The sequence below is a fragment of the Camelus dromedarius genome, chromosome 2 (assembly GCF_036321535.1).
Source record: "Camelus dromedarius isolate mCamDro1 chromosome 2, mCamDro1.pat, whole genome shotgun sequence".
Taxonomy (NCBI): domain Eukaryota; kingdom Metazoa; phylum Chordata; class Mammalia; order Artiodactyla; family Camelidae; genus Camelus; species Camelus dromedarius.
Genome location: NC_087437.1, coordinates 81,392,918 through 81,407,811, shown reverse-complemented (window position 1 = coordinate 81,407,811; position 14,894 = coordinate 81,392,918). Strand labels below are relative to the sequence as shown.

General features: G+C 36.7%; 1 protein-coding gene and 1 non-coding gene across 3 annotated transcripts in view; both read left to right on the top strand.

Moving 5' to 3' along the window:
- Window positions 1-14,894, top strand: part of ADGRG7 (adhesion G protein-coupled receptor G7) — a 62,526-nt gene that overhangs the window by 34,697 nt on the left and 12,935 nt on the right. For both annotated transcript variants that reach the window (XM_010978460.3, XM_031456879.2), the window contains 5 exons: window positions 1,084-1,247; window positions 1,586-1,741; window positions 4,413-4,525; window positions 8,544-8,875; window positions 9,589-9,685. In XM_010978460.3, the coding sequence (XP_010976762.1) occupies window positions 1,084-1,247; window positions 1,586-1,741; window positions 4,413-4,525; window positions 8,544-8,875; window positions 9,589-9,685 (862 nt within the window). The remainder of the gene's footprint in view (window positions 1-1,083; window positions 1,248-1,585; window positions 1,742-4,412; window positions 4,526-8,543; window positions 8,876-9,588; window positions 9,686-14,894) is intronic.
- Window positions 4,164-4,236, top strand: TRNAT-AGU (transfer RNA threonine (anticodon AGU)). Its single transcript has one exon. It is a non-coding gene; the product is annotated as a tRNA-Thr (tRNA).

Below are 14,894 nucleotides of genomic sequence, written 5' to 3'. Positions count from 1 at the left end.
GTATCCAAGAGGAGCAGTGTGGTGAGTTCAGTGTGCCTTGAAAACACCCCAGAAACCAACATCCTTATTTCCCATAGAGGACAGAGCAGAGTGGCTGGCTGTGGAGGACGTTTTGGGTGCTGTCAGGGCCTTGCCCGCCAGTCCTTCAGACCACAAGACTGATTAGGCGATCTCACCACCTCTGTATTAGTTTCCCTTATATCGCTTATAAGAAACAACAGAATTTAGGGAATTAATTCAGCTAAAGTGTATATTTATTGTTGTTGCTTCTGTAATCTTAAATATGGACAAGAGTTGTATCAAGTGTCAGGAGGCGTTCCTTAGGTGGTTCTGTTTGACCGTTGCCATCGGCAGCCTGACTGCAAAGCCCTGTGCTGCAGCCACGCTCTTCTGGGATCTCTTTGAGGAACAGCTGACTACTTTTTCCAATGTCCTGAAGAAATGTTTCACAGTAATCTTCCATCCTTGGGAAAAGCCAATGATTGTCATGAAGTATTGGAGACCAGTAGTTCATGAGATGATGAAAGGTTTCTGGCTCCACGGAAGGAGTCCCTGATATGCGCAACATGAGCTCTGGCTCTGTGCCTTAGTAGACTGGTCCCCACTCAGTCCCTTTGGGTAGGAGGCAGACCTCACAGAGCAATTCTCTAGACACAGCTGTGCTGATGTTCACCCTTTGCTGTTTCTTGTTCTGTGTCTTGCCAGTGGGTGAAACAACGTGGCTCGAGCTACCTGTACATTGTGTTCACTCTGTCTTACTGCATAGAAAGCAAGAATGTTTACCTTATACGTGAGAGCCTTCCAATATTTTTTTGAGGTTGTTAGGCAGGAATTGTGGTTCCCATTTAGAACAGAAGAAATCTTAACATCAGGGAAAAAAAATTAATGTGGGTCGAATGGCCAAGCACAGATTATATATGCTAATTGCATACTGTAATTAAGCAAAGGCAGCTAGCAAACCATTTTTTCTGTACTTCACTCAAATATTAAGCAGTCATGTAGTTCAATTATGGCTTGGGGCTTTGTTTCTTACTTACCCTAGAGTTCATTTATTGATTTTAGTGTCTTTTTTCCCCCTCACAGCTAATGCCAAGGCATGTGGCTTTGTAGTGTATCAAAACAACAAACTCTTCCAATCAAAAACTTTTATAACTAAATCAAATTTTAGTCAAAAAATTATCTCAAGCAAAACTGATGAAGACGTGGAAGATCAGAGTGCTTCTGTTGAAATGGTCTTCAGTCCAAGGGTGAGTTTTCCCATTAACAAAAATAAAAAAATTCAGCCCACTCTTGATTACAGAAGCAGGGATAGTGTGGACAAAAGAAATCCACAGGACGGCTCTTTGAAAGATTATTTGACATTATTCACTTAAATTTTCCCCCATCCATATTTTTGTCAGATTAGCTAAATGCAAAACTAACTAATTTGAATTTTATATCCTTTTCCCTCTCCCTAATCTATAATGAAGATGCTATGCTTTGTACATATTCAGTTGATATCTCATATGCTTGTCTTAGCCTATTTAATTTTTCCTACAGTTAAGCATTTTGAAAAATCAGTTGCAATTGTCTTATCAATTCACAGTACAACCAAACAGAATTCCAGCTTCATTCCTATGCCTGCGTCTATTGGAATTTTTCCATGAAGGATTGGGATACATATGGCTGTCACAAAGAAGGAGTCACTGACGGGTTCCTGCACTGCCGCTGCAGCCACACTACTAATTTTGCTGTATTAATGGTAAGGGTGTGTCTCTTCCCGGACAAGAATTTTCCTTGTACACAGTTCTGGTATGTGCTGACTGGAGATTATTTGGGGGTTAGTTTACGTAGATACTCAACTCAGATTAAATGGAAAAACAGGGAATGGAGTTACAGGACTAAAAAGGGAAGTGTTGGTAAAGGCAAGTAGAATAGAATTTTTTGCAGTATGGTCTCTGGATGGATGCTTTTAGTACAGTGTACTTAAGAATGAGAAGGGAGCCCATGTGCAGAAGAGGAGTTGACAGACCCATTCAGTTACATTACCGCACATGTCTGAAGCACGAAGGTGCTACAGCCAGAGGTGAGGCTGTGTAGCTGTGAGCTGAGGACAGGTCTAGTATGTACTTAACAATGGGTGGGTACTTTAAATCAGTTACCTGAAGCTTTTTCCACTGTAATCATTTAAATTGCTAAATTTACGGTATAAGATAGAAGAGGAAAAGCTCTTTAATTCCACTTGTCCCATAGTTCCTCTGTGTGTTCCTTGTAACTCTGATGCTACCCTGTACAACTGATAGTAGTCAGCTCTGGTGTGCAGCTGTTTATACGCCTCAGAGTTCTTGGACTGACCCTGTTTGTTCTCCAGAAAGTATTATTCTGGTGAAAACAAAAACGTTAGTTTATATCCTGGATGGAATGTTTTTATGTGCAGTGGAATGGGGAGGGATGTCGAGTGCCTTATCCTTTCGAAGGGGCCGGTAACGCTATGAATCTTGCAAAGTGAAGCAGATGTTTTCTTTTCCCAGTAGCTAAGATGTACCTATATTTGGGAAGCCAGTGGGGAGCAGATTATAGAAACGTGCTTTTAATATGTTTTTGAGATAACTATAGTTTCTTATTTTAATTACCAAATATTTTAAAATTGATTTTAATTATTCATTTTCTAACTTGTACTATAGTGAGATCTGCTTTCACACTCAGAAAATAGTAAAGATAAAATTTTAAATTTTTTGATGTCTTAAGATCATTAGTATCATCGAATAGCTGTGAAAAGCTCAGATTGCTTTACATAGTAAATGATACAGACTCTGTTGTCATAGTTATCTTTCTCCTTTTTTGAGGTCAGACTTTCAACTATTCTTACCAATATCTGAATCTACTTCAGTGCCTACCTACTCATGCTTGTAATTAGTTTTGTGATGCAAAATTTTAAAAAGTCTGATTAGGATTATATGTATTTACTTTTTTTTTTTTAACTTTATTACATTTTGCGGTGGGGAGGTAATTAGGTTTATTTACTTACTCTTTAATGGAGGTGCTGAGGATTGAACCCAGGACCTCATGCATGCTAAGCACGCCCTCTACCACTGAACTGTACCCTGCCCCAGAATTAAATGTAAAGTAAGAGCAGATTGAGGCTGAGTGAATAGATGATTTCTAAGATCTGAAGATTTATGTATTCTGTGATTCTTTGTCATCTGCTTAGCATACTGCACATAAGAAGTAACATGAAATTTTTGTTTTATTATTTTTTAAATGAAGTTTATTTTTCTTTTTTTTCTACAAAGAAATACATACTTATTGCATGTAGAATGAAAGTCTACTTACTAAACAGAAATATACTGATATGGGAAAATGTGTATGATATCTTAAATTAAAATAGCAATTTGAGAATAATCCTGTTATGTTAACAAACTTCTGTATATTTGCGCAAGAGACATAGATAATATTTATGAGTACCTAAAAAAAGATCACCTCTGGAGAAGAGAGGATTTCAAGAGGAAGACTGGGGGATACTGGCAGTCAAGGGGAATGTGCACTTTAAAAAAATTATGTCTTATATTACTTTCATGTTTTATGAATAAGCATATACAGCTTTTTAAATTTTTAACAATTTAAAACATTAGAGAGTACAGATAAGCAAAAATAATTATGTTCCTACATCCTACCCACCCAGGGACCACTGTATTGCTTCTTCCGATTTCTAAGAGTACATCCTCACATGGAGTATACTTTCCTGTGAATATAACTAAAATATTGGCATAATATAGATATATTACATAAAAGTTAGACCTCCTTTTCCAAAAAAATGAACAGGATTATGTGAAAACATCTTTCTATGTCCATAAAAGTATTTCTGCAACTTTATTTTTAGTGCATTAGCTTAGCTATCCAGATTTCCCCCTGGAGTATAGTTAAACATAAAGATAATGTAATGGGTAAATAAAGCAACTCTAGCCAACTTAGATCTAATGCAAACAACTTTGGTTTTAGACATCGACGAATAGTACATATGTTTTCCCAGACTGAATTAGATAGATAACTGTTCTCAAGCCTCTATTTCATGTAAACTGCTTGGAGATAAGGGGTTAATTTATTTCCTTTTAAAATATATCACAGCTTTATATAAAAAAGACATATCTAGCTATTTTGACCAATAAATCTGGTTATTTGGAGGGGGAGGTATAGCTCAAATGGTAGAGCACATGCTTAGTAAGCATGAGGTCCTGGGTTCAATCCCCAGTACCTCCTCTAAAAATAATAAATAAATCTAATTACCTCCCCTAACTAAAAAAAAAAACAAAAAAACCCTAAAATTAAAAAAAAAATCTGGCTATTTGAAACAATGTGTCTCTTCACGATGTTGACTTTCATAGACATTTCAGGAATGGTTATTTAAAAATAATGAGTCTTAACTTATTTTCCAGAGTTTCAAAAAAGACTATAAATATCCTAAATCGCTAGACGTGTTTTCCACTATTGGATGTGCGCTGTCCACTGCTGGTCTGGTTCTCACAGTTCTATTTCAGGTTGTCACCAGGTAAGAAGGGAAGCAGGCTCTTCTCGTGAGAGAAATTGCTATCCTGATATTACCTCCTCTGAGCATATTCTCACCAGAATACAGTCCTTGGAACCTAGAAGAGAAATCAGATCTGGTTCAACACACTCATTTTGTAGGACACTGTGTCCTGGAGAGGCTAAGAAATACGTACAAATAAACATATAATTACAAACTGTGGTTAAGTACCTTGAAGAAGAGTTACATACCATGTAATTACAAGTTTGTCAGATGAAATTAATATGGTCCCCTAGCTCATTAATGCCACGGTTCCTTAGTATTGAATAGAAACATAACTACCAATTTACAGCTATGAAAGAAAGAAGCATTGCTAAACAGCAAGTTTTTGTAAATAAAAGTAAATTTTAAAGTATATTAAGTTTTCAAGTGGTGGAACTTTTGAAAGGTTTGAATTACACAGTTTAAAAAAATCTAATTTAATAAATTACCTATACACACAGATTTCTTTCCACCTTGACCCCTTCAGTCAAGGCCCAATTTTGTGCAGCACTCGTTATTTTTTATCACATGCTACATGTTTAACAATCTGTAAATGTGAGCTTGTTCATTTGTTAGCTTGCCTACTGCTTTCCCCATAAGGATACACTGATGATGAAAGTGACCGCCTCTGATTTTGTTGTTGCTGTTGTTGCTTGTCCTGTTTTGTTTTCATAACTCCATCCCCAGGGTGGAGCACAATCCCTGGCCCAGCACAGAAGAGTACCCATGGAGTAAATGGGTCTGTTGCTCATTCCCCCCTGGTTCTCGTCTCAAACTCAAGGTGTCTCGCGATGAATTCATCTTTCCTTCAGAATTACTTCTCCCTACTGAATTCCTTCACCACTGCTTTCTCAGATGTGTAGATTCAGGAATTTTTTGTTTTAAAGGTTTTTCCTGAAGTTTTATTTACAAAAATTAAAAATCTACAGAAAATTTGAAAGAGAATGCTGAATACCCATATATCCTTCACCTCGATTCACCAATTATTAGTATTTTGTTTCTCTCTTTTTCTGCTTTTTCCCTGAAATTTTGAAAGTAAGTTGTAAATATCATGACTGTCATCTCTAAATTCTTAAAAAAAATTTTTTTTTCCTTTTTAGGGGTGGTAATTAGGTTTATTTATTTATTTATTTTTAAATGCAGATACTATGTGTTGAACCCAAGACCTTGTGCGTGCTAAGCAGTCACTCTACCACTGAGTTATACCCTCCCCCCAGACTATTTTTTTTTTATATTTTTTGTTGGGGGAGGTAATTAGTTTTTTTTTTTAATGGAGGAACTAGGGCTTGAACCCAGAAACTGGTGCATGCTAGGCACTCACTCTACCACTGAGCTATACCCTCCCCTCTAAATTCTTTAAGCATGTATGTATCTCCTAAGAACAATGGCACTCCTACATAGTAGAAGATTATTATCCTCACTCAGAAAATTTAACTCAAGATTTAACATTAATGTAATGTTATTGTGTTAATAACCATATTTAGATTTCTCTAGTTGTACGGTAATGTCCATTATAGCTGGTTTTTCTTCCCCCCCCTCAGTTTATTTAGCTATCATCTCTCTTTAGTCTCCTTTAGCCAGAATAATTCCTCTGCTTTTTTTATTTGTTTGTTTTGGCCATTCATGATATTCAAATATTTGAAGTGTTCAGGTTAGTTACTTTATAGAAGGTAGAATATTTTACGATGTAAAATTTGTCTGAAATTTTCCTAATTAGATACAGGTTAAATATTTTTGGTGAGAATTCTAATCATTATTAAGTCTTTTTACTATGACACAGCAGGAAGTGCATGAGGTCAGTTTGTCCCATTACTGGTGTGTTAAGTTTGCATCCTTGTTTAAAGTAGCGTCTGCCAGATTTCTACACTGTGAAGTCTCACTTTTTTCCCTTTGTAAATAATAGGTAATCCATGAGGTGGTTCTTTAAGACTGTGTCAGTATCCTGTTCCCCAGCTTTTACTCAGTGGTTTCCATATTCACTGATGTTCCTTACTAGAATATGTTATTACACTCGTGGTTGCACGATGATGTTCTAATCTGTCATTCTTTCTATATCTAGTCACTGAATTCCTGCGTCAAGAAGTGTACTCTCTCTCTCCAAGCCAGAGGGAGCCCTTCACGTTGTTCTGTCATGTCCCTGTCAGTCTAGAAGCATTTTCTTATTTCAGGCACAGCAAGATGATCCAGCACATCTGTCAGTTTCTCTGCCCCGTATTTAGCATTAGCCATTTGTCCAAAGAGCAAGAATTATTTCTGATTCTCTTCATTACCTTTCACACTTAATGAGTCTCTTGCCACTCATTTAAAGTTTTTATATTGAGGGCTTACTGTGTGCCAAACAACATGTGAGGAGCTGAACGCAAAACTGTGAACAAGACAGATAAACTCCCATCTCCTATGGAATTTACATTCTCAGAAGGGAAGACAGACATTGTACAAATATATATGGAAATAAGTATGTAGTTGCAAATTGTGGTGAGTGCCTGGAAGGAAAATTACATGCCATATAATTACAAGTCTGCCGTGTAAAATGAAATGGCTCTTGTATCTGTCTTTCATTTGAAAAGACACTTGAACGGATGATTATTTGGTCTCATGTGAATAAGTTGTGGAAGCTGCATCACTAGTTTCTTTGCCTCAAATCTCACTCCTTCCAACTGTCATCATATTTTTTTTGCATCCTCTGTCAGTATGTTTTTAGCACAGCTTTGCTGCCATAGATAATGTATATAATTATACATATAATATATGTTATATATTTCTGTGCATATAATAAAAATGCACAGACTATAGTAATATACAGAAGACCCACTTGAAAATAGCCTGTCTGAAATTAGCCTCTCTGTGGATTATAATTTATGTTCAAAATTGGAGAAAAATTAGAAACTAACTTTACTTATATATAAACGGATTCTTCTGAATATTTTTTGCAGTTCTGATCATTCAACTTTTCAAAAGACTTAATGAAATTTTGAATTATCCAGAAAATCTCAACTGAAATATCAAGAAGGATAGAGTTCTGTTTTAATATAAGATCTTAAAAAATTAAAAAAAAATTTTTTTAATTAATTATTTGGGGGGGAGGTAATTAGGGTTTGTTTTTTTATTTTTAACAGAGGTACTAGGGATTAAACCCAGGATCTCCTGCGTGCTAAGCAGGCACTCTACCACTAAGCTATAAGCTTTTTATTCAGTGTGGAAATCCAAAGACTGAGAAAGGTCATGGTATAAAATCATAAAGGCTATATAATTTTAGCAAACAGACTTGTTCATCAAGTTCTGAGACATGAGAAAATAGACAAGTACTTGAAGATGTTAGAACTTTAAGCACAGTAATAGGGAAAATAGATACTCCAAGATTCCTTGAAGTCTGAAAAATCCAGAAGGATCTAGATGGTAGTGAATGGAAATTTTATAACTTCCTTTATTACAGGACTGTATACCATAATATACAGAGAATTGTGACATGTCATGAGTTTAAAGAGTGGATTCTACACCCAGAAATTGTTATCTCCAGATGAATGAACAGTCCTTGGGTATGTTTTACATTAGAAGACCTTGTTGTGGGCCATAGAAGTACAAACATACGGTGGATGCTAAACACTGCTGTGTCTGCTGGCCCTGGCTGTCAGGCCTTCTGCTGCATTCTGTTAGTTACATCAAGTCACAGGCCAGCCCTGGGAGGGGGCTACACAGGACATAAATACCGGGAAGTGGAGTTCACAGAGGGTCATCTCTGGAGAGCAGCTATCACCTTTGATTAGAACACACTTTCAAGAAAGGAGATATCAACCTACTTTCTCTAACTCACTTTTTTGTGGAAATCAGAGAAGAGGGGAGTATGCATCTCTGAGTAGGTTTACCAGTTGGCCCACTGGGCTATGAGTTGGATTTACATTGGATAAAATTCTTTAGCTCCCTCGCTATTTCAATAGAGTTATTTTCTTTTTTGCAATTGTTTTGTTTATTCATTTAATTGTATTTGCTTATTTATTTTCAGAAAAGTCAGAAAAACTTCAGTAACCTGGGTGTTGGTCTGTCTGTGCACATCAATGTTGATTTTCAACCTCCTCTTTTTGTTTGGAATTGAAAACTCTAATAAGAACTTAAAGACAAGTAATACTGACTTTGGTAGCAATGAAGTGCTCAGACAGGACATTGTCGTCATCTCGAATCCCACGTGCACCGGGATTGCTATCCTGCTGCACTATTTTCTGTTAGTGACATTCACCTGGACAGGAATCAGTGCTGCGCAGCTCTATTTCCTTCTAATTAGGACCATGAAACCTCTTCCTCAACATTTCATTCTTTACATCTCTTTAATTGGATGGGGTAAGTGTTTGCTTCTCCACTTACTTAGGAGTTTAATTTTGTGGAAATCATTTAATTTAAACGCCTATTGAAGGTGTAATAAATAGTACAAGGACTTGAAATAGGGAAGATGGAAAATCCAGCAGTCACTAACAGTGCCTTCTGCCTAGTGAAGGAGTGTCTTCTGTGAAGAAGGCAGATGTGATCAAGGCAGCCCTGCTAGATACGTCACAGGCTAATTTCAGGCTGTTCATTTCCTTTAACATCTCTATTAATTTGACTTGAAATGTCACATATAATTAACTTCCTAGCTACTTTAAAAGAAATGTGTCAAAAAAATGTTTCAAGACAATCAGAGTGACTGTTTAAGAGAAATAATTTGAAAAATGTACTGTGTTCTAGTAAAGGAGAATTATTTTAGTATTGTCTAAATTTAAATTTACTCAAGTGAAAGAGAAATTAGGCCATTTAAGAGTATAGATTGTGGTATGAGTTACAAGGAAATTGGAAATAGCACAGGGTTGGTAGGTATAACTATTAATAAAAGGGAAAGGAAAACACAGAAAAACGGCATCCACTGTTGACCTACAGTTGTAGGATCATTTAGTACACTGTGATAGTGAAAAGAACAATACATCCTGAAAAGGGTCAGATGTATAGTTCATTCATGGTGTTTTATAATTAATCCCAGTCTTGGGTAAATTATTAATTCTATGCCTCTCTTTGTTACATAGGAGTCCCAGCTATAGTGGTGGCTATGACAGTGGGAATTATTTATTCTCAGAATAAGAATAATTCACAGTGGGAATTGGAATACCGGCAAGAGAGAATGTAAGTTTGTATATTTTTAAATATCCATTTCTTTGATATAAGAGTGTAACTATTCAGTGACACTGAGTCCAAGTGTCCCTGTACATCTGCATCTCACTTTGTAATTGTCGTATTATGTGTCTATTTTAAATTCTTCAAGAACACATTATGTTTTAAATATGGTGACATGAAAATTTCCTATGATAAATCCTTTTGTAAAGCAAGTAACTACTTTCTTTTTAAAATTAAAGTACAGTCAGTTACAATGTGTCAATTTCTGGTGCACAGTACAATGCCCCAGTCATGCATATACATACATATATTTGTTTTCATATTCTTTTTCATTAAAGGTTATTACAAGATATTGAACACAGTTCCCTGTGCTATACAGCAGAAACTTTTGAAATCTGTGCCTCTAAATTTCTATATCTGAACTTTTTAATATTAACTTTGTCTTCTTTGATTAAGTCTGAAAATCGTAGTACACAAAACGTGTGATCCTTAGTAACCCCTTATCTTTGTTTTCTCGTCTAGAAATTGGGAATAACAATAATAGTAATACCTGCTCTGTGGTGACTATAAAGGGTCAAGCAAGTATGAAAAGATTCTATAACCTGCAGAGCACTCTCCATGCTTATGAACCAATCCTATATTGATATGATTATAATGCATATTTCATGACGATTTATCACACATAAATGCTCCCTGTGACTCCAGCATGAATAATTAACTGTCAGTAATGGAAGTACCTGTCTGTATGGTGTTTGCTTTTTTTTTTTTTTACATTTTTTTTTATTGAGTTATAGTCATTTTTCAATGTTGTGTCAAATTCCAGTGTAGAGCACAATTTTTCAGTTATACATGAACATACATATATTCATTGTCACATTTTTTTTCACAGTGAGCTACCACAAGATCTTGTATATATTTCCCTGTGCTTTACAGTATAATCTTGTTTATCTATTCTACATATGCCTGTCAGTACCTACAAATTTTGAACTCCCAGTCTGTCCCTTCCAACCCCCCTCCCCCTGGCAACCACAAGTTTGTATTCTATGTCTATGAGTCTGTTTTTGTTTTGTATTTATGTTCTTTTCTTCTTCTTTTTTTTTTTTAAATTCCACATATGAGTGATCTCATAGGGTATTTTTCTTTCTCTTTCTGGCTTACTTCACTTAGAGTGTTTGCTTTTTATGTGGGGAGACTGAAAAGGAAGCTGGACTGAACTATGTGTGTATTTTTGCTACCAAATGGCAACTGCTCTTTAATTTTTCCTCCCTTCTTATTTTATAATTTCAACCATTCTGATTCCCAGATTTTACCTTAAGTCCCAAACCAACTAAAATCAGAACAAAACCCCAGGGAAGGTTGTGGTGTCAGGATGCTTACCTGTTTCCAGGGCTGACCAAGACCAACTGTAGAATAGAGAGCTAACTGCCTGGCTTGATTTTAGGAGCCAAATACTCCAGACATTGTTGTCTCTGTTTAATTGGGGTTAAATACGTTTTAATGAGTTTCAGAATTTTAACTCCATAGCTAGAGATCAGGAGTGGGATGCAAATATCTCATGGGAGAGGCCATTCATCTCAAATTGCATTATTATTAATTTCCTGCTCTAACCTAGCCACAGGGCTAGACCAACTTCTATAGAAGTCTTCAGGAGAAAGAAGCCCACTGTCTTAAATTTATTCACATCAAGCTGTAAATAATTGAGAGCAGATTTTTTCCTGAGTATAGTATTAGGTGTTAGGGAGGACACTAGGTGACTGATAATAAGAGTTGAGAAGAGAAGAAATGATGTGTAATATCAGCTTCCTCTTGGGCTCTTATCCCCCACCTTTTACCCTATACACTTGCATCAAGGTCACATTTCTTCAGGGTATATTTAGAAGGAGGAAGGATTTTTTTGTTTTGTTTTGTTTTCTTGAGTTATCCTCCCAGAAGTCACACCTCAGTATACTCCCTACACCTCCACATGCCTCCCAGTTCTTCCAGTCTTACCTGAAAGCCCTAACCGAGTTCCCTTGATGTACTGCTGTCTCTGCAAGGGCCCAGTTAGGGGGTGACTGCAGGGCAGGCCACACTCCTCTTTGCTGTTCTGTCCCTCAGATCTCTGTACCACTATGTAGGTTGTTTCCTGACCAGCCTGAAGGGTTGAGGTAACCATGAGAAATTATAATACATGAGGGAGAAGTTTTTAGAAGCGTATGCTGTGTCTGCTAAAGCTGTCTTTCCCACGTTTCTTGACAAAGTCACCAAGAAGTTAAACACTTCATCCACTTCATCTGGGGCTCTCATCTGTGATGCTCTCCAGACCTCAGGTCCATCGGTTTTTTTGGATTCAACCTGGACTCTCCAATCTCAGTTCTAGGACTCCCACTTCTACAAGGGTTAATCTCCATGTAGGAACCATCTATCTCCTCAGCAGTCTTTTTCTCAAAATCTAGGTTATTAGATTCAGAATAACAAAGAGAGAGGCTCTTGAGAACAAATCCAGCATGGCTGTCTCTCCAAAAGATAGAGGAAGTGAGGAGGAGTCCCTTCCGAGTGCCCACCTCCTGATGGCCAGGGACATCCAGGTCTGTTTCCCGTCCAGGTCTCCCCATCTGTGTGAGGTAACTGAGGAATCTTCCAGACATTTGTCTGCATACACACACAGACATGTCTATAGTACAAATACTAATTCTCAGAAAGTGTATTGTCTAAAGTTTAAGCAACTCAAGACTCATACTGATAAAAATAAATATTTGTCCAATGATTTCATAATTTGCAAGTCTGCCTTTATCCAATAGAGTTGGATTGTCCATTATCTTTATCTTTTCCTCCCCCTTTAAACTATATTTCTCTAGGCTGCCTGGATCAGAAATGTGTCCATCTTTTTAATTTAAAACTTTGATGGCCACTTGCTTAGTCACCAAAGAAGCTTCTAGAGATTTGAAAGTACTTCTCAGCAGGATTTTTTTTAACATTTTTATTGATTTATAATCATTTTACAATGTTGTGTCAAATTCCAGTGTTCAGCACAATTTTTCAGTTATTCATGGACATATACACACTCATTGTCACATTTTTTTCTCTGTGAATTATCATAACATTTTGTGTATATTTCCTTGTGCTATACAGTGTAGTCTATTCTACAATTTTGAAATCCCAGTCTATCCCCTCCCACCCTCCACCCCCCTGGTAACCACAAGTCTGTATTCTCTGTCTGTGAGTCTATTTCTGTCCTTTATTTATGCTTTGGTTGGTTTGTTTGTTTGTTTTTGTTTTTGTTTTTTAGATTCCACATATGAGCGATCTCATATGGTATTTTTCTTTCTCTTTCTGGCTTACTTCACTTAGAATGACATTCTCCAGGAGCATCCATGTTGCTGCAAATGGCATTATGTTGTCGGTTTTTATGGCTGAGTAGTATTCCATTGTATAAATATACCACCTCTTCTTTATCCAGTCACCTGTTGATGGACATTTAGGCTGTTTCCATGTTTTGGCTATTGTAAATAGTGCTGCTATGAACATTGGGGTGCAGGTGTCATCCTGAAGTAGATTTCCTTCTGGATACAAGCCCAGGAGTGGGATTCCTGGGTCATATGGTAAGTCTATTCCTAGTCTTTTGAGGAATCTCCACACTGTTTTCCATAGTGGCTGCACCAAACTGCATTCCCACCAGCAATGTAGGAGGGTTCCCCTTTCCCCACAGCCTCTCCAGCATTTGTCATTTGTGGATTTTTGAATGACGGCCATTCTGACTGGTGTGAGGTGATACCTCATTGTAGTTTTGATTTGCATTTCTCTGATAATTAGTGATATTGAGCATTTTTTCATGTGCTTTTTGATCATTTGTATGTCTTCCTTGGAGAATTGCTTGTTTAGGTCTTCTGCCCATTTTTGGATTGGGTTGTTTATTTTTTTCTTATTGAGTCGTATGAGCTGCTTATATATTCTGGAGATCAAGCCTTTGTCGGTTTCACTTGCAAAAATTTTCTCCCATTCCGTAGGTTTTCTTCTTGTTTTACTTCTGGTTTCCTTTGCTGTGCAGAAGCTTGTAAGTTTCATTAGGTCCCATTTGTTTATTCTTGCTTTTATTTCTTCTAGGAGATGATTTTTTAAATGTATGTCAGATAATGTTTTGCCTATGTTTTCCTCTAGGAGGTTTATTGTATCTTGTCTTATGTTTAAGTCTTTAATCCATTTTGAGTTGATTTTTGTATATGGTGTAAGGGAGTGTTCTAGCTTCATTGTTTTACATGCTGCTGTCCAGTTTTCCCAACACCATTTGCTGAAGAGACTGTCTTTATTCCAATGTATATTCTTGCCTCCTTTGTCAAAGATGAGTTGACCAAAAGTTTGTGGGTTCATTTCTGGGCTCTCTATTCTGTTCCATTGGTCTATATGTCTGTTTTGGTACCAATACCATGCTGTCTTGATGACTGTAGCTCTATAGTATTGTCTGAAGTCTGGGAGAGTTATTCCTCCAGCCTCTTTCTTTCTCTTCAGTAATGCTTTGGCAATTCTAGGTCTTTGATGGTTCCATATGAATTTTATTATGATTTTTTCTAGTTCTGTGAAATATGTCCTGGGTAATTGGATAGGGATTGCATTAAATCTGTAGATTGCCTTGGGCAGTGTGACCATTTTAACAATATTGATTCTTCCAATCCAAGAGCATGGAATATCTTTCCATTTTTTAAAGTCTTCTTTAATTTCCTTCATCAATGGTTTATAGTTTTCTGTGTATAATTCTTTCACCTCCTTGGTTAGATTTATTCCCAGATATTTTATTACTTTGGGTGCTATTTTAAAGGGGATTGTTTCTTTACTTTCTTCTTCTGTTGATTTATCGTTAGTGTAAAGAAATGCAACTGATTTTTGAACGTTAATTTTGTAACCTGCTACCTTGCTGAATTCTTCAATCAGCTCTAGTAGCTTTTGTGTGGACCTTTTAGGGTTTTCTATATATAGTAACATGTCATCAGCATATAATGACACTTTTACCTCTTCTTTTCCAATTTGGATCCCTTTTATTTCTTTCTCTTGCCTGACTGCTGTGGCTAGGACTTCCAGGACTATGTTGAATAGGAGAGGTGATAGTGGGCATCCTTGTCTTGTCCCAGATTTTAGTGGGAAGCTTTTGAGTTTTTCACCGTTGAGTACTATGCTGGCTGTAGTTTTGTCATATATAGCTTTTATTATGTTGAGATATGTTCCCTCTATACCCACTTTGGCGAGA